The sequence below is a fragment of the Salmo salar genome, chromosome ssa28 (assembly GCF_905237065.1).
Source record: "Salmo salar chromosome ssa28, Ssal_v3.1, whole genome shotgun sequence".
Classification (NCBI taxonomy): domain Eukaryota; kingdom Metazoa; phylum Chordata; class Actinopteri; order Salmoniformes; family Salmonidae; genus Salmo; species Salmo salar.
This window is the reverse complement of record NC_059469.1, coordinates 1,683,432-1,704,759: the sequence shown is the minus strand read 5'-3', so window position 1 is coordinate 1,704,759 and position 21,328 is coordinate 1,683,432. Positions and strand designations below refer to the sequence as shown.

Sequence of the window (21,328 nt, the reverse complement as noted above, 5' to 3'; positions counted from 1 at the left end):
ACCTTGCATGCCAGGTTCTCCACCAATGCGATCATGGAGTTCTTAAAGAGGGTGGCGGCCGTTAGGGGTCGTTTGGTGACCTCAGTGATACTCAGCTTGCCCTCCGGCCACATCATCTTCAGCACTGGGTTAGAGCTACGGGGAGAGAGGAAGAGGAAAAGAGAGGGAGAAAGAGAGGAGCGGAAAAAAAGAGGGGAGGAAAAATTGGTTATCAGTGCATCATAGAAGGCTACAGTGGGGTCATGAGTTAGGGAGGAGGGCGAGACGAGGTGGAGACGAGGTGGAGATGGGATAGCAGGTGTGTGTTGACTCTAACCTGTTGTACAGTAGCCTTTTGAAGTCCTGGAAGAGAGTGTCCTTGTTCTTGTCGATGAAGCCAACCACAGAGTACCTGCAGTAGTACATAAGTACACACACACACACACACACACACACACACACACACACACACACACACACACACACACACACACACACACACACACACACACACACATACTTTGATCATCTTTTTCAGACACTAAGACAACATACAGCACCAAAGACAGTGCTTAAAAATGACAACAGCGTCTCCTAAACCCTACTCAGAAATTATTACAATGGATGAATCACAGAAGAATTAGAGAACAAATCCTCTGTTTCCAGAAAAACAGTGGGAGTGTAGGAGCCATCAGTAAGACCCAGGAGTAAACTGGCTCATTAAAGGCCTGACTCCACAGTCTCAGGCTGTATCTCAAATGGAACCCTATTCCCTATATAGTGCACTACTTTTGACCAGGACCCATTGACCAGAGCCCTATGGACCCTGGTCAACAGTTGTGCCCTATATAGGGAATAGGGTGCCATTCAGAACGCAGGAGGTCTCAAGTTTGAGTACTCCCTGAACCAGTTAGGCTAGGCTGCAGGCAGAGTGGATGTCACAGTCCATGGTATTTATACCGCTCTCATCTCATCTTTAAAGCCATATAATTGATGTGTGTATTTTCTTTAATTCATGTAATTCAGGGTTCTGTGAAAGAGACTTTGGTCTCAGTATGACTCCCTGATAAAACAAAGGTTAAATAAAAATAAAACGATATTAACCATGGGGATGTAGCTAGAAGATGCTGGGCAGGACAGACATGCAGGCGTTGAGGATGACTTGCATACTGTAGCATACACAGCTGGTGATTTGGTTGATGATGGGGTTGATGATCTCATGTTTTTGTATGAGGTTGACGTAGGCAGTTACATCACTATGGGTTGACTGCAAGCATATTAAAAGCAACTTGGACTTTTCCTATTTTGCAGAACTCGGGAGAGACATCAGTTGTATGTTTGATCTTTGACTTCTGTCTACAGCTGTATTTTGATTAAAATAAGTGCACATTTTGAGTATTCCTTATTTGTTAAGTAAATAACGGAGCCCAGAAAATTGAAACCAACAACGTTATTTAAACAACAAAGTGAAATGTAATGAAGTCACTTCTGCCACCACAATGACTTATAGCAAAGGGTGGTGCCATACAGTACTGTACACCACTGTATACAGTTACTTACACGACATCCCCTGCATAGTGCCGGATACGGAAATCTCTGTCAAACTCCAAACTCTTGTCTGTCGGGGAGAGCTGTGGATGGAGAGAGAGAGAAAGAAATTGAGTAACAAACCTGGGGAAGTAGGGAGGGATACATTCACACAGCCAAGGAGGTGAGTTTACTTGACTCTGCCTAGTAATCAAATAGCTCCTATGCAAAGGAGCTAAAACAATGGGGCACTTTAGTCTGTAATATCAAGGGTATCTATTTTTAGATGTGCTATGCTCTATTTTTCTTTACTGGAAAGCATCTTCCCCAGAATTAACCTGCTGTATCCCAATTAGAGAGACAGAGAAGCTGCTTCCCCAGATATAACCTACTGTACCCCCATTAGAGAGAGAAGCTGCTTCCCCAGATATAACCTACTGTACCCCTATTAGAGAGACAGAGAAGCTGCTTCCCCAGATATAACCTACTGTACCCCTATTAGAGAGACAGAGAAGCTGCTTCCCCAGATATAACTACTGTATCCCAATTAGAGAGACAGAGAAGCTGCTTCCCCAGATATAACCTACTGTATCCCCATTAGAGACAGAGAAGCTGCTTCCCCAGATATAACTACTGTATCCCAATTAGAGAGACAGAGAAGCTGCTTCCCCAGATATAACCTACTGTACCTCCATTAGAGAGAGAGAAGCTGCTTCCCCAGATATAACCTACTGTATCCCCATTAGAGACAGAGAAGCTGCTTCCCCAGATATAACTACTGTATCCCCATTAGAGAGAGAGAAGCTGCTTCCCCAGATATAACCTACTGTATCCCCATTAGAGAGAGAGAAGCTGCTTCCCCAGATATAACCTATTGTATCCCCATTAGAGAGAGAGAAGCTGCTTCCCCAGATATAACCTACTGTATCCCCATTAGAGAGAGAGAAGCTGCTTCCCCAGATATAACCTACTGTACCTCCATTAGAGAGAGAGATGCTGCTTCCCCAGATATAACCTACTGTATCCCCATTAGAGAGAGAGAAGCTGCTTCCCCAGATATAACCTACTGTACCTCCATTAGAGAGCGAGAAGCTGCTTCCCCAGATATAACCTACTGTATCCCCATTAGAGAGAGAGAAGCTGCTTCCCCAGATATAACCTACTGTACCTCCATTAGAGAGCGAGAAGCTGCTTCCCCAGATATAACCTACTGTATCCCCATTAGAGAGAGAGAAGCTGCTTCCCCAGATATAACCTACTGTACCTCCATTAGAGAGAGAGAAGCTGCTTCCCCAGATATAACCTACAGTATCCCCATTAGAGAGAGAGAAGCTGCTTCCCCAGATATAACCTACTGTATCCCCATTAGAGAGAGAGAAGCTGCTTCCCCAGATATAACCTACTGTATCCCCATTAGAGAGAGAGAAGCTGCTTCCCCAGATATAACCTACTGTATCCCCATTAGAGAGAGAGAAGCTGCTTCCCCAGATATAACCTACTGTACCCCCATTAGAGAGAGAGAAGCTGCTTCCCCAGATATAACCTACTGTATCCCCATTAGAGACAGAGAAGCTGCTTCCCCAGATATAACTACTGTATCCCAATTAGAGAGACAGAGAAGCTGCTTCCCCAGATATAACCTACTGTACCTCCATTAGAGAGAGAGAAGCTGCTTCCCCAGATATAACCTACTGTATCCCCATTAGAGAGAGAGAAGCTGCTTCCCCAGATATAACCTACTGTATCCCCATTAGAGAGAGAGAAGCTGCTTCCCCAGATATAACCTACTGTATCCCCATTAGAGAGAGAGAAGCTGCTTCCCCAGATATAACCTACTGTACCTCCATTAGAGAGAGAGAAGCTGCTTCCCCAGATATAACCTACTGTATCCCCATTAGAGAGAGAGAAGCTGCTTCCCCAGATATAACCTACTGTACCTCCATTAGAGAGCGAGAAGCTGCTTCCCCAGATATAACCTACTGTATCCCCATTAGAGAGAGAGAAGCTGCTTCCCCAGATATAACCTACTGTACCTCCATTAGAGAGCGAGAAGCTGCTTCCCCAGATATAACCTACTGTATCCCCATTAGAGAGAGAGAAGCTGCTTCCCCAGATATAACCTACTGTACCTCCATTAGAGAGAGAGAAGCTGCTTCCCCAGATATAACCTACAGTATCCCCATTAGAGAGAGAGAAGCTGCTTCCCCAGATATAACCTACTGTATCCCCATTAGAGAGAGAGAAGCTGCTTCCCCAGATATAACCTACTGTATCCCCATTAGAGAGAGAGAAGCTGCTTCCCCAGATATAACCTACTGTACCCCCATTAGAGAGAGAGAAGCTGCTTCCCCAGATATAACCTACTGTATCCCCATTAGAGAGAGAGAAGCTGCTTCCCCAGATATAACCTACTGTATCCCCATTAGAGAGCGAGAAGCTGCTTCCCCAGATATAACCTACTGTATCCCCATTAGAGAGAGAGAAGCTGCTTCCCCAGATATAACCTACTGTATCCCCATTAGAGAGAGAGAAGCTGCTTCCCCAGATATAACCTACTGTATCCCCATTAGAGAGAGAGAAGCTGCTTCCCCAGATATAACCTACTGTATCCCCATTAGAGAGCGAGAAGCTGCTTCCCCAGATATAACCTACTGTACCTCCATTAGAGACAGAGAAGCTGCTTCCCCAGATATAACCTACTGTATCCCCATTAGAGAGAGAGAAGCTGCTTCCCCAGATATAACCTACTGTACCTCCATTAGAGAGAGAGAAGCTGCTTCCCCAGATATAACCTACTGTATCCCCATTAGAGAGAGAGAAGCTGCTTCCCCAGATATAACCTACTGTACCCCCATTAGAGAGAGAGAAGCTGCTTCCCCAGATATAACCTACTGTACCTCCATTAGAGAGACAGAGAAGCTGCTTCCCCAGATATAACCTACTGTATCCCCATTAGAGAGAGAGAAGCTGCTTCCCCAGATATAACCTACTGTACCTCCATTAGAGAGACAGAGAAGCTGCTTCCCCAGATATAACCTACTGTATCCCCATTAGAGAGAGAGAAGCTGCTTCCCCAGATATAACCTACTGTACCTCCATTAGAGAGAGAGAAGCTGCTTCCCCAGATATAACCTACTGTACCTCCATTAGAGAGCGAGAAGCTGCTTCCCCAGATATAACCTACTGTATCCCCATTAGAGAGAGAGAAGCTGCTTCCCCAGATATAACCTACTGTACCTCCATTAGAGAGCGAGAAGCTGCTTCCCCAGATATAACCTACTGTATCCCCATTAGAGAGAGAGAAGCTGCTTCCCCAGATATAACCTACTGTACCTCCATTAGAGAGAGAGAAGCTGCTTCCCCAGATATAACCTACAGTATCCCCATTAGAGAGAGAGAAGCTGCTTCCCCAGATATAACCTACTGTATCCCCATTAGAGAGAGAGAAGCTGCTTCCCCAGATATAACCTACTGTATCCCCATTAGAGAGAGAGAAGCTTCTTCCCCAGATATAACCTACTGTATCCCCATTAGAGAGAGAGAAGCTTCTTCCCCAGATATAACCTACTGTATCCCCATTAGAGAGAGAAGCTGCTTCCCCAGATATAACCTACTGTATCCCCATTAGAGAGCGAGAAGCTGCTTCCCCAGATATAACCTACTGTATCCCCATTAGAGAGAGAGAAGCTGCTTCCCCAGATATAACCTACTGTACCTCCATTAGAGAGAGAGAAGCTGCTTCCCCAGATATAACCTACTGTATCCCCATTAGAGAGAGAGAAGCTGCTTCCCCAGATATAACCTACTGTATCCCCATTAGAGAGAGAGAAGCTGCTTCCCCAGATATAACCTACTGTATCCCCATTAGAGAGCGAGAAGCTGCTTCCCCAGATATAACCTACTGTATCCCCATTAGAGAGCGAGAAGCTGCTTCCCCAGATATAACCTACTGTACCTCCATTAGAGACAGAGAAGCTGCTTCCCCAGATATAACCTACTGTATCCCCATTAGAGAGAGAGAAGCTGCTTCCCCAGATATAACCTACGGTACCTCCATTAGAGAGAGAGAAGCTGCTTCCCCAGATATAACCTACTGTACCCCCATTAGAGAGAGAGAAGCTGCTTCCCCAGATATAACCTACTGTACCTCCATTAGAGAGACAGAGAAGCTGCTTCCCCAGATATAACCTACTGTATCCCCATTAGAGAGAGAGAAGCTGCTTCCCCAGATATAACCTACTGTACCTCCATTAGAGAGACAGAGAAGCTGCTTCCCCAGATATAACCTACTGTATCCCCATTAGAGAGAGAGAAGCTGCTTCCCCAGATATAACCTACTGTATCCCCATTAGAGAGAGAGAAGCTGCTTCCCCAGATATAACCTACTGTACCTCCATTAGAGAGCGAGAAGCTGCTTCCCCAGATATAACCTACTGTATCCCCATTAGAGAGCGAGAAGCTGCTTCCCCAGATATAACCTACTGTATCCCCATTAGAGAGAGAGAAGCTGCTTCCCCAGATATAACCTACTGTATCCCCATTAGAGAGAGAGAAGCTGCTTCCCCAGATATAACCTACTGTACCTCCATTAGAGAGCGAGAAGCTGCTTCCCCAGATATAACCTACTGTATCCCCATTAGAGAGAGAGAAGCTGCTTCCCCAGATATAACTACTGTACCTCCATTAGAGAGCGAGAAGCTGCTTCCCCAGATATAACTACTGTATCCCCATTAGAGAGAGAGAAGCTGCTTCCCCAGATATAACCTACTGTATCCCCATTAGAGAGCGAGAAGCTGCTTCCCCAGATATAACCTACTGTACCTCCATTAGAGAGAGAGAAGCTGCTTCCCCAGATATAACCAACTGTACCTCCATTAGAGAGAGAGAAGCTGCTTCCCCAGATATAACCTACTGTATCCCCATTAGAGAGAGAGAAGCTGCTTCCCCAGATATAACCTACTGTATCCCCATTAGAGAGAGAGAAGCTGCTTCCCCAGATATAACCTACTGTATCCCCATTAGAGAGAGAGAAGCTGCTTCCCCAGATATAACCTACTGTACCTCCATTAGAGAGAGAGAAGCTGCTTCCCCAGATATAACCTACTGTATCCCCATTAGAGAGAGAGAAGCTGCTTCCCCAGATATAACCTACTGTACCTCCATTAGAGAGCGAGAAGCTGCTTCCCCAGATATAACCTGCTGTATCCCCATTAGAGAGAGAGAAGCTGCTTCCCCAGATATAACCTACTGTACCTCCATTAGAGAGCGAGAAGCTGCTTCCCCAGATATAACCTACTGTATCCCCATTAGAGAGAGAGAAGCTGCTTCCCCAGATATAACCTACTGTACCTCCATTAGAGAGAGAGAAGCTGCTTCCCCAGATATAACCTACAGTATCCCCATTAGAGAGAGAGAAGCTGCTTCCCCAGATATAACCTACTGTATCCCCATTAGAGAGAGAGAAGCTGCTTCCCCAGATATAACCTACTGTACCTCCATTAGAGAGAGAGAAGCTGCTTCCCCAGATATAACCTACTGTATCCCCATTAGAGAGAGAGAAGCTGCTTCCCCAGATATAACCTACTGTATCCCCATTAGAGAGAGAGAAGCTGCTTCCCCAGATATAACCTACTGTATCCCCATTAGAGAGCGAGAAGCTGCTTCCCCAGATATAACCTACTGTATCCCCATTAGAGAGAGAGAAGCTGCTTCCCCAGATATAACCTACTGTACCTCCATTAGAGAGAGAGAAGCTGCTTCCCCAGATATAACCTACTGTATCCCCATTAGAGAGAGAGAAGCTGCTTCCCCAGATATAACCTACTGTATCCCCATTAGAGAGAGAGAAGCTGCTTCCCCAGATATAACCTACTGTATCCCCATTAGAGAGAGAGAAGCTGCTTCCCCAGATATAACCTACTGTACCCCCATTAGAGAGAGAGAAGCTGCTTTCCCAGATATAACCTACTGTATCCCCATTAGAGAGAGAGAAGCTGCTTCCCCAGATATAACCTACTGTATCCCCATTAGAGAGAGAGAAGCTGCTTCCCCAGATATAACCTACTGTACCTCCATTAGAGAGACAGAGAAGCTGCTTCCCCAGATATAACCTACTGTATCCCCATTAGAGAGAGAGAAGCTGCTTCCCCAGATATAACCTACTGTACCCCCATTAGAGAGAGAGAGAAGCTGCTTCCCCAGATATAACCTACTGTACCCCCATTAGAGAGAGAGAAGCTGCTTCCCCAGATATAACCTACTGTATCCCCATTAGAGAGAGAGAAGCTGCTTCCCCAGATATAACCTACTGTACCTCCATTAGAGAGCGAGAAGCTGCTTCCCCAGATATAACCTACTGTATCCCCATTAGAGAGCGAGAAGCTGCTTCCCCAGATATAACCTACTGTATCCCCATTAGAGAGAGAGAAGCTGCTTCCCCAGATATAACTACTGTATCCCCATTAGAGAGAGAGAAGCTGCTTCCCCAGATATAACCTACTGTATCCCCATTAGAGAGAGAGAAGCTGCTTCCCCAGATATAACCTACTGTATCCCCATTAGAGAGCGAGAAGCTGCTTCCCCAGATATAACCTACTGTATCCCCATTAGAGAGAGAGAAGCTGCTTCCCCAGATATAACCTACTGTACCTCCATTAGAGAGAGAGAAGCTGCTTCCCCAGATATAACCTACTGTATCCCCATTAGAGAGAGAGAAGCTGCTTCCCCAGATATAACCTACTGTACCTCCATTAGAGAGCGAGAAGCTGCTTCCCCAGATATAACCTACTGTATCCCCATTAGAGACAGAGAAGCTGCTTCCCCAGATATAACCTACTGTACCTCCATTAGAGAGAGAGAAGCTGCTTCCCCAGATATAACCTACTGTACCCCCATTAGAGAGAGAGAAGCTGCTTCCCCAGATATAACCTACTGTACCTCCATTAGAGAGCGAGAAGCTGCTTCCCCAGATATAACCTACTGTATCCCCATTAGAGAGAGAGAAGCTGCTTCCCCAGATATAACCTACTGTACCTCCATTAGAGAGAGAGAAGCTGCTTCCCCAGATATAACCTACTGTATCCCCATTAGAGAGAGAGAAGCTGCTTCCCCAGATATAACCTACTGTATCCCCATTAGAGAGAGAGAAGCTGCTTCCCCAGATATAACCTACTGTACCCCCATTAGAGAGAGAGAAGCTGCTTCCCCAGATATAACCTACTGTATCCCCATTAGAGAGAGAGAAGCTGCTTCCCCAGATATAACCTACTGTACCCCCATTAGAGAGAGAGAAGCTGCTTCCCCAGATATAACCTACTGTACCTCCATTAGAGAGAGAGAAGCTGCTTCCCCAGATATAACCTACTGTATCCCCATTAGAGAGAGAGAAGCTGCTTCCCCAGATATAACCTACTGTACCCCCATTAGAGAGAGAGAAGCTGCTTCCCCAGATATAACCTACTGTATCCCCATTAGAGAGAGAGAAGCTGCTTCCCCAGATATAACCTACTGTATCCCCATTAGAGAGCGAGAAGCTGCTTCCCCAGATATAACCTACTGTACCTCCATTAGAGACAGAGAAGCTGCTACCCCAGATATAACCTACTGTACCTCCATTAGAGAGAGAGAAGCTGCTTCCCCAGATATAACCTACTGTACCTCCATTAGAGACAGAGAAGCTGCTTCCCCAGATATAACATCCTGTACTGTATCCCCATTAGAGAGGGAGAGAAGCAGCAGAGCCACTGGTGCAGAAAACAAGGTTGCTAAAACACCAGCACAGTCAGGTGGGATACATGCTATTCTCTCCCACTGGAGTGTGAGCTAGAGAGACAGAGCGAGAGAAAGAGAGAGACAGAGAGAGAAGGGGGCAATCTGTGCACGTGAAATATGAATGAGCCGTGTGTGGTGACGCAGGAACTAATGTGGCTAGCTGTATGTAGGCCAGTGGTGGAGTGCAGAGAGGAGAGAAAAGGAACATGCCGGGAACTTTAGAGAGGTCTGCCGCAGTCCTCTGCCACCTGTCATTTCCCTGTCTGTGGGCATGCGTGTTTACCCGACTGTATGTGTGTGTACCTGTTTGTTTGTGTCTGTATATCCATCCATCCACGTGTGTGCACCTTTGTGTTAATGTGTGTGACTGCGTCAGTGGTATATCGGTGTGCTACGGTAGACCAACTTGTGTGTCTGGTGACAGAGAGAGGACGCCCTAGGCAGACCTGTGGCATGGCAACATACAAGGCAAGCGAGTAGCATGATATTAGCGCCACTACAGCACTGACATCCATCAAATAGTTCACTGACATCAGAGAGAGAGGCATCCAGTCTCATTCAAATACAAGGCAGAAATTATTAGTAATATGATTAGAGCTAGAAGGACGAGGAGGTTGCAGGATGTATAGTGGGGGTGGGGTACAATGATACAGAGCCTCCTGGGACAGCCAAAGCCATTGGGACAGCCAGAGTGTTATATAAAAGAGGGACAGCCAAGATGTTAGGAGGAACAGAGAGAAGAGAGTGCCGAAGCGGATGAGTCATCGAGCGAAGAGCTCACACACACACACACACACACACACACACACACACACACACACACACACACACACACACACACACACACACACACACACACACACACACACACACACACACACACACACACACACACGAAGAAGAGAGAAGGGAAAGTCCCTGAAGACCGGAATGAGGATGTTGCTAACGAGAACACCTGACAGGCCGAAAACCGTGGAGGAAAATACACAAATCTCTATACTGTGTAAATCTGTGTGAACGCATTCAAATTCCTATTCAAAGCCTTGGAAATGAATGGGAACGGCCATAGCAGAAATACTTCAGTCGAACTGTGATAGGGAATTGATCCATGAAGGGCCCTGTGTTCTATACAAGCCAGTGCAGCCAGCCAGACCAAACAGACAGCGATCCTGGCAGCTGGACAGACGGAGGCCACTGGAAGCCATCTTGTCCTCATCTACGACAATACGTCCCCCTCCACAGACACTACCAGCTATACTATTTTTATTTATTTCACCTTTATTTAACCAGGTAGGCAAGTTGAGAACAAGTTCTCATTTACAATTGCGACCTGGCCAAGATAAAGCAAAGCAGTTCGACACAACCAACAACACAGAGTTACACATGGAGTAAAACAAACATACAGTCAATAATACAGTAGAAAAATAAGTCTATCTACAATATGAGCAAATGAGGTGAGATAAGGGAGGTAAAGGCAAAAAAGGCCATGGTGGCAAAGTAACTACAATATAGCAAGTAAAACACTGGAATGGTAGATTTGTAGTGGAAGAAAGTGCAAAGTAGAAATAGAAATAATGGGGTGCAAAGGAGCATTATTGCCACATGTCTCTCCGTGTCTGCCTCACTCTTTATCCAGTCTAATGCCTATTTCAGATGAGAAGGGGGGGCTTTAGAGAGAGGGAGAAAATAAAGAGAAAGGGAAATTAAAGAGAAGGACAGAGCTACATTTGGGATGAGGTGACGGGGGAAAAAGAGGTAACGAGAGAGTTACGAGGGGAGACAGAGCGAGAGAGGGAGAAATGAGAATGGAGAAGATTTTTGGCATTAGTTCCCTTGCCTTTCGGCCACGGCGCTCTTGGGTCTTTTAGTTCCACATTCATTCTTTTGAAGAAGACACCGCACCTGTCCACAAAAGCACTGAACATTCTTCGATTTAAAATGTCTGTGATCATGTTGGCCATTCATATCTGTCCAACTCCAATTCTCTGCGCAACTCTTGTCACATGAGGCCAATAGCCTCGTGTAAATGTGTACAGCTTTATAGCAGAAATCCCTCTAGTCACCCTAGCACCTGCTGTCCCTCGTCCTCCTGCCCAAACCGTGCCCTCCCTCCAGCGCCTCTCCTCTGCCACCTCCACCCGCCATCCTGTTCGCCACCAGGGCCTCGCAGTCCCGCCTGCTAACTAAGCTGGCACCTGCAGGGCACACGCGCCACGCGGGCCAACTGACTTGCTCCAAACCTGTCATTCACTCACCGCAGGAGCCAATCAGGACCCAGGGAGATGAATGGTGCTGTTGCACGCCCACTGCACCATGGTATTCACCCTCTCCCTACACAACCTCTCTAGACCGCATTCATATTATCATTACTGCATTCTCTAAAAACAGAAACATCAACAGAGACTAAGCACCCACTTTGAGGAGAAGTTCAAAACGTGACATCAAGAATATGCTGCATTCAGAAGGTAAAAAGCCTATGTGTTGGAACCGGAAGCGCTTGTTTGAAGGTCTCTCGTAGACATGCATGAGACCACTCTAGACGTACCTCTTTCCTGTCCCACCCTGTCCTTGTGTTGTATTGTAATGTAAATACATTAGAGCTAATGAACAGCAGGACCCCGCTATTAGCATCTCCACCACATGGTGCATGAAAGGGTAATCACTTAGGGGCAGCCTGCCGCTGCATGCATTCGCAAGCATACAGGCACATACAGACACGCAAAGACACGCACACAAACACACAGCATCCTATGCTGCGACTGTACAGGGCATGTGCAGAGACTGCAAATAGTAGGATCAGAGGGTAGACAGTAAAGAGAAAGGGGGGACGGAGGGAGAGGAGAGAGATGTGTGTGTGTGTGTGTGTGTGTGTGTGTGTGTGTGTGTGTGTGTGTGTGTGTGTGTGTGTGTGTGTGTGTGTGTGTCTGCGTGATAGTACGGAGAGAGAGAGAGAGCGAGAAAGAGAGAGGTGGTGAAGAGGGAGAGAGAGTGATAGAGGGAGAAGAGGGAGCGATAGAGGGAGAGAGAGCAAGGGAGGGGTGGGTAGAGGCTGCCATGACGACCGCTCCCAGCAGGAAGGCTTGTGTCAGCAAAGACTTAACGGAGTAAAAAAAAAAAAAAAAAAATCTGGGAGGATCAATGCGACCTGGAGAAGGAAAGCAGACGACAACAAGTCCTACATGCGGCAGAGGACCAGGACCCATGCAAAGGTGGTAGAAAAGTAGCCCTTAAAACCATTCATTCCCAGCCTTCAGACCTGGTATTACAGGGGTAGAACCTCATAAAGTGCAGAAGAGAAGGCATATGAGTCAGAGAGGAAATTGGGAGATCCGTGTATTGGTATCGACAACAGGGAGTTCTCGAAGAAGCAGGGAAGTGTTTCCTTAACTTTAATCGAGCAAGAACAACTGCAGTCCTGTTTAAACGCGTCTTCAAAAGTTATATTATACAGTTGTCAGTGACCACTCCTGTCTCACACTATGAAGAGGCAAGACACAACCCCCCCCTCCACAACAGTCCCATTATGTACAGTATCAATTACCTCCAGTAGTTTTATCTAAGTGAGAGGTCTGACGACAACAACAACCCAGCTCCACCGCTTCAAACAACCCCTTGATTAATATCTAACAGCCCTAACAGGACTGGAAAACCTTTTAAAAAGGGATGTTTTCATCAGACACTCAGAGCAATAACACAACAACTAGATCTGGAGGAGTTTTTGAAGCCAAGACGCGCCTGAAGACGCCACCACTGATCAAGATGCTGCTTCGTTTCCACCCTCTCTCTCTCTCTCTCTCTCTCTGATCTGGAGTGTGAGGTCTTTGCCAACGGTGTCTATGTGTGTTGTGAGAGTTTATACAGGGCGACAGTCAGCCAGGAGAACACAGAGAAACCTTGGTGTCTAGCAGCTCCAGGACTTGTCCTTTATATAAAGAGGGTGAGGACATTAGTGCTGACAGACAGTGCAACTCCTATTACAGGCTAATCGAATATGACAGCGCTGCTTCTCGCACTCTCCTCCCTTTTTCCTCACTCCCCCGCTCTCTCTCACACATCCCTCATTTTGCCTTTTTCACTCCCTCGCTCGGTCTCGCTCAATCTCTTCCTCATCCCATCTTTACCTCCCCCCCATTCCCTTTCACACTTCCAATTCCCACATTCACTTTGGAAGATTCCCGACAAGAACTGCAATGTTAAAAAAAGAAGAAGGTATTTCAGGCCCGCAGAGTCTGTGAGTCACTTTGAACCTGGCAGCCATGAACATTTCAAAACTTTCCAATCAGAGCTGCTTCTAGAGTACGGGGCGTGAGGTGAGGAGAATCTGTGAATCAAAAGAATGTGTCCCTCCAATGCACCAGGGATGAGCCTCGGAGCATTCTCTGCTATGCTGCTGCAATAACGTCATGCTTCCGCAATAAATCCAACTTTTAAAAGTAACATTTGAGTGGATTTTTTTTTTTTTACTGATAACAATATCAGGAGTCAAGCATCTTTAAGTAGAAGTTCCTGTATTGTTACAGAGCTTAGTTACTGTGTCTAACCAGATTGTAGATGATAGCATAAGTACGTTATGGGAACAGACATCCACATCATCATACTAATGTGGCACCAGCATTCAAATCTACTTTTCCTTCCCCTTCTCTAGTTAAATAAAGGTTACATTTTTTTTATTCTCTCGTTCTCTGCCTGTCAATCTTCTCCGCTGGAGTCTATGGGGACTCTGTGTAGCGCTAGGTGTGTTATCTCTGCAGAGGCCAGTGCACACACACACGCAAACATAGTATGTTAACCACTTGCCTGCCAGTCCTCGAGCTAATCTATGACTTGGTCTATGAAGTATATATGTAATCGCTTTATTCACCTGAGGGGGAATGCAGTCAACAGTGCAGTCCCCTTGACTTTTCCAACATTTTCCACATGCGAAGATGAACGGAGCAAAGTACAAAGATATCCTTGATGAAAACCTGCCCCAGAGTGCTCAGGACCTCAGACTGGGGTGAAGGTTCACCTTCCAACAGGACAACGACCCTAAGCACACAGCCAAGACAACGCAGGAGTGGCTATGGGAGAAGTCTCAATATCCTTGAGTAGCCCAGCCAGAGCCCAAAATAGAGGTGTGCCAAGCTAGTAGTGTCATACCCAAGAAGACCTGATGCTGTAATCACTGCCAAAGGTGCTTCAACAAAGTACTAAGTAAAGGGTCTGAATCCTTATGTAAATCTGATATTTCGTTTATTTTTATTGTAATAAATGTGCACAATTTTCTAAAAAACGATTTTTTTCTTTGTCATTATGGGTTATTGTGTGTAGATTGGTTAGGGGGAAAAAAAACTATTTAATCAATTTTAGAATAAGCTGTTACTTAACAAAATGTGTAAAAAGTCAAGGGGTCTGAATACTTTCCCGAAGACACTGTATACCATCACCCACTGGACTGAATGAGACCTTGGCTAGCAGCATTGCCTGAGGAACAATCTTTACAGGGTACAAGTCAGCAACAGCCAAGATGATGACACATAACACTGATTCTAAGGTGTTGGGGGGAAAACAACCTGGATGTCAGTGACACGGCCTCTATCTTTACCGTGCACCATTTCCCTCCCCTCCTCTTTACCTGAATATCTGTTTCTCTTGCTATGATCCTCAGTCTCTTCCATTCTCTCCTCCTACCCTCTAACACCCATGCCAGCGCAGCAAGACGCCAGCTCCATTGACTCTCATTGGCTGCCAGTGACATCACCGGGAGCAAAGTGTCGAGTTACATAGAGAAACGAGGGCCTGTTGCCCTCTTGTGGTCCACTGAGTGAAATGCTACCCTGTAAAATGCAGTCATCTAACCTGTTAAACAACCTAGAGTGGATTTCTGCTGCCCCGCGGAAATCTAATTGGCATAATAAAAACAATCCCCATCAAAATCCATCAGTTTAAGCTACAGATATAGATATATATAGATATATAAATCTATATATATCATTTTTTGGGGGGGGGATGCGTCTCAATCCACTGCAGCCGCTGATGTTGCACTTCTGTGTCTGCGGTGAAAGGTGACAGAGCTAGAGCGATGTTTGTCAGACCATGGGACTCCCTGAAAAATCGGTCTTCTCACTAAATTGTCTGTAGCATCCGAACGCGACTCGTCTGACATCGGTACAGCTGATCTGCCAACTTCTGTCTGTAGCATCCGAACAGTTTGGGCTACACACTACTATGACCCCTCTGTGGAAAGATGAGACTCTTACAAACATGTCGGTTGTTTTGCTCTAGGATGACCACAAGCCTCACAAGACTCGTCTGGTCCCCCAGTACCAGTTTTTTTTTAAATTTAATTTAAGAACAGTATATATGGAGATAGTTAAGTGTCAAAAATAAGGGGTTAAATATATGTTTAAAATAAAAAAAAATAAAAAATGGTTCCTGATCTTTCTTATATTGCTCAGCTATAGGACAGACATTTCACATTTCAGATTTTTTTCCGGACTATCTGTTGTTCCATGTAGTGAATCTGTTATTTAATGCGTTTGTATGGGCTAATAGCAGTAGGGCCAAATTCAAAGCTTCATCAAATCATTTTTTATATAAATTGTTTTATAATTCAAGGGGTCTTAAAATAAAAAATGGAATATCTAAATTATCCTTGTTATGACCTTCTTAAAACAATTCCACATGTCAGCTTATTCTGGTGGTCTTCAATGTTTTTAATACCAATTCGACTTTAAAGGCCCAGTGTAATGTTTTATGTACACTGCTCAAAAAAATAAAGGGAACACTTAAACAACACATCCTAGATCTGAATGAAAGAAATAATCTTATTAAATACTTTTTTCTCTACATAGTTGAATGTGCTGACAACAAAATCACACAAAAATAATCAATGAAAATCCAATTTATCAACCCATGGAGGTCTGGATTTGGAGTCACACTCCAAATTAAAGTGGAAAACCACGCTACAGGCTGATCCAACTTTGATGTAATGTCCAAATCAAAATGAGACTCAGTAGTGTGTGTGGCCTCCACGTGCCTGTATGACCTCCCTACAACGCCTGGGCATGCTCCTGATGAGGTGACGGATGGTCTCCTGAGGGATCTCCTCCCAGACCTGGACTAAAGCATCCGCCAACTCCTGGACAGTCTGTGGTGCAACGTGGCGTTGGTGGATGGAGCGAGACATGATGTCCCAGATGTGCTCAATTGGATTCAGGTCTGGGGAACGGGCGGGCCAGTCCATAGCATCAATGCCTTCCTCTTGCAGGAACTGCTGACACACTCCAGCCACATGAGGTCTAGCATTGTCTTGCATTAGGAGGAACCCAGAGCCAACCGCACCAGCATATGGTCTCACAAGGGGTCTGAGGATCTCATCTCGGTACCTAATGGCAGTCAGGCTACCTCTGGCGAGCACATGGAGGGCTGTGCGGCCCCCCCAAAGAAATGCCACCCCACACCATGACTGACCCACCGCCAAACCGGTCATGCTGGAGGATGTTGCAGGAAGCAGAACGTTCTCCACGCCGTCTCCAGACTCTGTCACGTCTGTCACGTGCTCAGTGTGAACCTGCTTTCATCTGTGAAGAGCACAGGGCGCCAGTGGCGAATTTGCCAATCTTGGTCTTCTCTGGCAAATGCCAAATGTCCTGCACGGTGTTGGGCTGTAAGCACAACCCCCACCTGTGGACGTCGGGCCCTCATACCACCCTCATGGAGTCTGTTTCTGACCGTTTGAGCAGACACATGCACATTTGTGGCCTGCTGGAGGTCATTTTGCAGGGCTCTGGCAGTGCTCCTCCTGCTCCTCCTTGCACAAAGGCGGAGGTAGCGGTCCTGCTGCTGGGTTGTTGCCCTCCTACGGCCTCCTCCCCGTCTCCTGATGTACTGGCCTGTCTCCTGGTAGCGCCTCCATGCTCTGGACACTACGCTGACAGACACAGCAAACCTTCTTGCCACAGCTCGCATTGATGTGCCATCCTGGATGAGCTGCACTACCTGAGCCACTTGTGTGGGTTGTAGACTCCGTCTCATGCTATCACTAGAGTGAAAGCACCGCCAGCATTCAAAAGTGACCAAAACATCAGCCAGGAAGCATAGGAACTGAGAAGTGGTCTGTGGTCTCCACCTGCAGAACCACTCCTTTATTGGGGGTGTCTTGCCTATTGCCTATAATTTCCACCTGTTGTCTATTCCATTTGCACAACAGCATGTGAAATGTATTGTCAATCAGTGTTGCTTCCTAAGTGGACAGTTTGATTTCACAGAAGTGTGATTGACTTGGAGTTACATTGTGTTGTTTAAGTGTTCCCTTTATTTTTTTGAGCAGTATATATTTCCACACTATGAGGTTGGAATAATACTGTGAAATTGTGAAAATTATGATAATGCCATTTTAGTGTAAAGAAAGACTGAATTGTTGCCTGTTTTGGTGGGATTGAGTTTTGGCCAACCTGGTGACATCACCATGCAGTAAATTAGTTAATAGACCAATAAGAAAGAGTTTCAAACATCTCTGCCAATATTCAGTTTTCCCTCTCTCCGCTCAGACCACTCCCAGACAATCATAGCAACATTTTTGCCTGACAAATTACTCTTTGCTAAGAAGCTATTTATGTTTCTTTTTGACCATTTTAATTGAAAACAATCATAGTATTGCACTTAATGTTACACAGAAATTATTTCATATTGAGATAAAAATGGCTGCATTGGACCTTTAAACAGCATTTGATGGAGCTGATCATTTAAACTAGCCAAAGTATACAGTCCTCAGTCTTGTCTTATGTTTTAAAACCACTGGGCTAGGTTGTTGGGCTAATAGAATTACTTAGGTAATCGCTGGGAACAAGCCTTGAAAGTATCCAGGTGTCCACATTGTTAAGGTAAATTCCACTTTCAATTCAGTCAATGAATTGAAAATTCAATTAATGAATTGAAAATTATTTCCAATTGTTTTCCAACGTACCTTGCGGCTAGTGTAGTGGGCGTGCTTGGCCAGCTTGCTGTTGAGTCCCTGTAAGAAGACCTCATCGGTGACTTTGCCCACATTCATACAGGCCTCGTCCAGCACAGAGAAGATGCCCTTGTGTTGCAGCTCCACCAGGTCCACAATGATCTGGTTGTTGAAGTAGTCAATCTATGCCCAGGCACAGAGAGAAAACAGGGGATCAGTATATCATTACAACCAGCACAGGGAGTAAGACGTTCCTAATAGTCATAATCAAGTGAAGGAGAATGACTTGACACAAATTGACCATGCTGTTGGAGGCAATGCAAGACATGAGTGGAGTGGAACCAAGATGTGGCCTTACGTGTTTCCAGGGGATTCCCTCGCGCTGGTACTCTTCCTGTTCCTGCCTCAGCACAAGCTGAATGAAGAGCTGCTGCAGCTTCTCATTGCAATAGTTGATACAGAACTGCTCAAAGCTGACAGACAGACAGACAGACAGACAGACAGACAGACAGACAGACAGACAGACAGACAGACAGACAGACAGACAGACAGACAGACAGACAGACGAGAGGGTGAGTGAATGGCTGTGACCCTGGTTTTATACTTGTGTTACATACAAGTGTCATGACAGAGAGATTGTGTATAAAATCAGTATATTTCATATTGATGTAGAGACTTACTCAAGTAGGCATTCTACGCTGAAATACATTCAATATTGAAATATTTCTAGCGGACACGTCTCCTAACCTGTTGTTCTGAAAGATCTCAAAGCCGTAGATGTCCAGCACTCCGATGACCGTGTTCTTCCCGTGGACTTTGGCGTCATAGTTCTTCACTTCGATGACATCATTGATCCTTCCCACGATCCAACAGAACATTCTTTCGTACATAGCCTGTGGGTCACACGCCCCAACACCAAGGCAGACAACAGTAGATAAAGATCATATGAGAGACAGCAGGGTGCTATAGGTCAGCTACCTACACTAGCTGCTATTTTACCCAGAAGCCTTCATAGTAATACCTTGGGTACTTTAAAACTTGGTTACGCCTACCACGTCTAACATTGGGGCCCATTTCACAAACCCTTTTTGAGGGTTAGCACTTTCATTGAGAGTTAGCGTTCGCTGCTGTGAAGCGGCCAACGTAGCATGCTAGCATTAGCTAGCTTAGCTAAGAGTCAGCATTTTGACAGTTAACTGTGAATCGGTTAACGTAGCATACTAGCAGTAGCTACCTTGGCCAAGGCATCCCGGCCGTAACTGGCCTCCTGGGTCGTGTGCTGCTTGTCGATGACGTCACGGCCGGTGGCAACGGTGCGGTAGAGCAGGGCCTTTTCCACATTCTCCTCCTTAGTGGCCAGCAGGACCCCGATCACCGCCACCACCTTGGAGTTCTCAATCAGCGTTGTGTCGCCGTCCACACCAAATGTCAGGTTCCCCTGGGAGAGGTCACATGGAGATAAATACAGGAAGTTACCTGTAAACTAAAGAGACTAGGTGGAGTGATAGCATTGGATCTAAGGGTAGTGGTGTAGGGTAGGTCCCGTGTGGCTCAGTTGGTAGAGCATGGTGTTTGCAATGCCAGGGTTGTGGGTTCGATTCCCACGGGGAACCAGTATGAGAAAAAAATTATGAAAAAAAAAAATGTATGAAATGTATGCATTCACTACTGTAAGTCGCTCTGGATAAGAGCGTCTGCTAAATTACTTAAATGGAATAGGACAAATAAGGGCAGGACTGTTTCAATCCAATGCCGTTTCATTCAAACCTGTTCCATTTTAAAAAGGGACACTGGTCACACGACAGGGAGACACCCCTCAGTATATGATGTCATATTGCTGAGTATACCCTTTTACCCTGTTTCATTTTAACCTATGCTAACCCTGCTGGAAGGCCAGGAGTTAGGAGTCAATATGGGGTATTACCAGGTGCAAGATAGTGGCCAGGACCTTGTAAACAGTCTGGATTTCATCTGGTGTGAAGCCGATCACCTTCATGGCGTCCGCCACAGCTTTGAAATCAGCACCATCGTTAATGGACGACTGTGATGGGGAGAAAGAAGGAACGGAATGGATGAGTAGGACAATCAAACTGGAAACAATAGGAACGTTTCTGTTCCCTTCACACAAAACACGTTCAACATTTTGTCAATTTTGAAGTAAAACTTATTCCAAAAATGATTTACTTGACATATACTTTTCACTAGTCTGTAACACCAGCCAAATACTGTACACCACTTCCTCACTTTGGCAAGTATGAGTTCATTCCTGACATGTTCCTCCTCCCAGCAGCCAAAGTCATAAAGTAGGAACGACAAGATGACCACAAATGTCTTTAAGACAGGATGGTGTGAGCATTAGCCGAGGACTGTTTCTATAAAAATGGGAGCATTGCACACCATGTACAAACTACTTCAGCTGTTTTGGCCTTGCTCTGTTCCATGACGTCACGTTGTTTGCTGTTATACAACTTTGTTTTGTTCCTACTTATTAAACTTCAAGTGCAGAGACAGCAGAACGGAGATGCTTGCTGGCGTGTTAACAGCTGGAATTATACGGCTCCCAAAAATTTCACAAAGGCTTGTTTTAGAAGGACGGACACTCAAAACCATGACATCATTGGCACCCTTTGGATATTCGTACATAATATATTACTTTGAATTCATGCAATAGCTGCACATTTTGTTATGCAACACAAAAGCATCAGTTGTAAACATAGCTGCTCACGTGATCAGAAATTCAAACAACCATGCACATCTGCTGAGCATGGTCTTGCGTTTTATTTATGCCTGTAAAAATAAACAGTGTTACCAAATAAACTCAGCATTAGTGACGTTCACGGTCTAGAACTTGAGAAATAAAGTGACTTTTTGTGGTTGTTTATACAAAGGGTCAAAGCGGATATACTTCTGTGGTAACTTACCTTGACCTGGCCTCCTACTTTGATGTAGCTGTAGGCTGTGGGGTCCTTCGAGACGTGGAGGGAACGCAAGAGGGACTCAGAGCCCCCTTTAACCATCTGAAGAGAACAAAGAAAGAGTGAGAGAGAGCGCGAGAGAGAGAGCGCGCGAGAGAGAGAGAGCGCGAGAGAGAGAGAGCGCGAGAGAGAAAGACAGAGT

General features: G+C 45.6%; 1 protein-coding gene across 1 annotated transcript in view; it reads right to left on the bottom strand.

The window, feature by feature from the left end:
• LOC106589294 (unconventional myosin-Id) overlaps nucleotides 1-21,328 on the bottom strand; it is a 129,546-nt gene that overhangs the window by 64,430 nt on the left and 43,788 nt on the right. The window contains exons 6-14 of the mRNA XM_014179077.2: nucleotides 21,133-21,228; nucleotides 20,136-20,252; nucleotides 19,446-19,649; nucleotides 18,959-19,104; nucleotides 18,570-18,684; nucleotides 18,224-18,394; nucleotides 1,540-1,610; nucleotides 317-391; nucleotides 3-135 (exon numbers count right to left, since the gene is read on the bottom strand). Coding sequence (XP_014034552.1) covers nucleotides 3-135; nucleotides 317-391; nucleotides 1,540-1,610; nucleotides 18,224-18,394; nucleotides 18,570-18,684; nucleotides 18,959-19,104; nucleotides 19,446-19,649; nucleotides 20,136-20,252; nucleotides 21,133-21,228 — 1,128 coding nt within the window. The remainder of the gene's footprint in view (nucleotides 1-2; nucleotides 136-316; nucleotides 392-1,539; nucleotides 1,611-18,223; nucleotides 18,395-18,569; nucleotides 18,685-18,958; nucleotides 19,105-19,445; nucleotides 19,650-20,135; nucleotides 20,253-21,132; nucleotides 21,229-21,328) is intronic.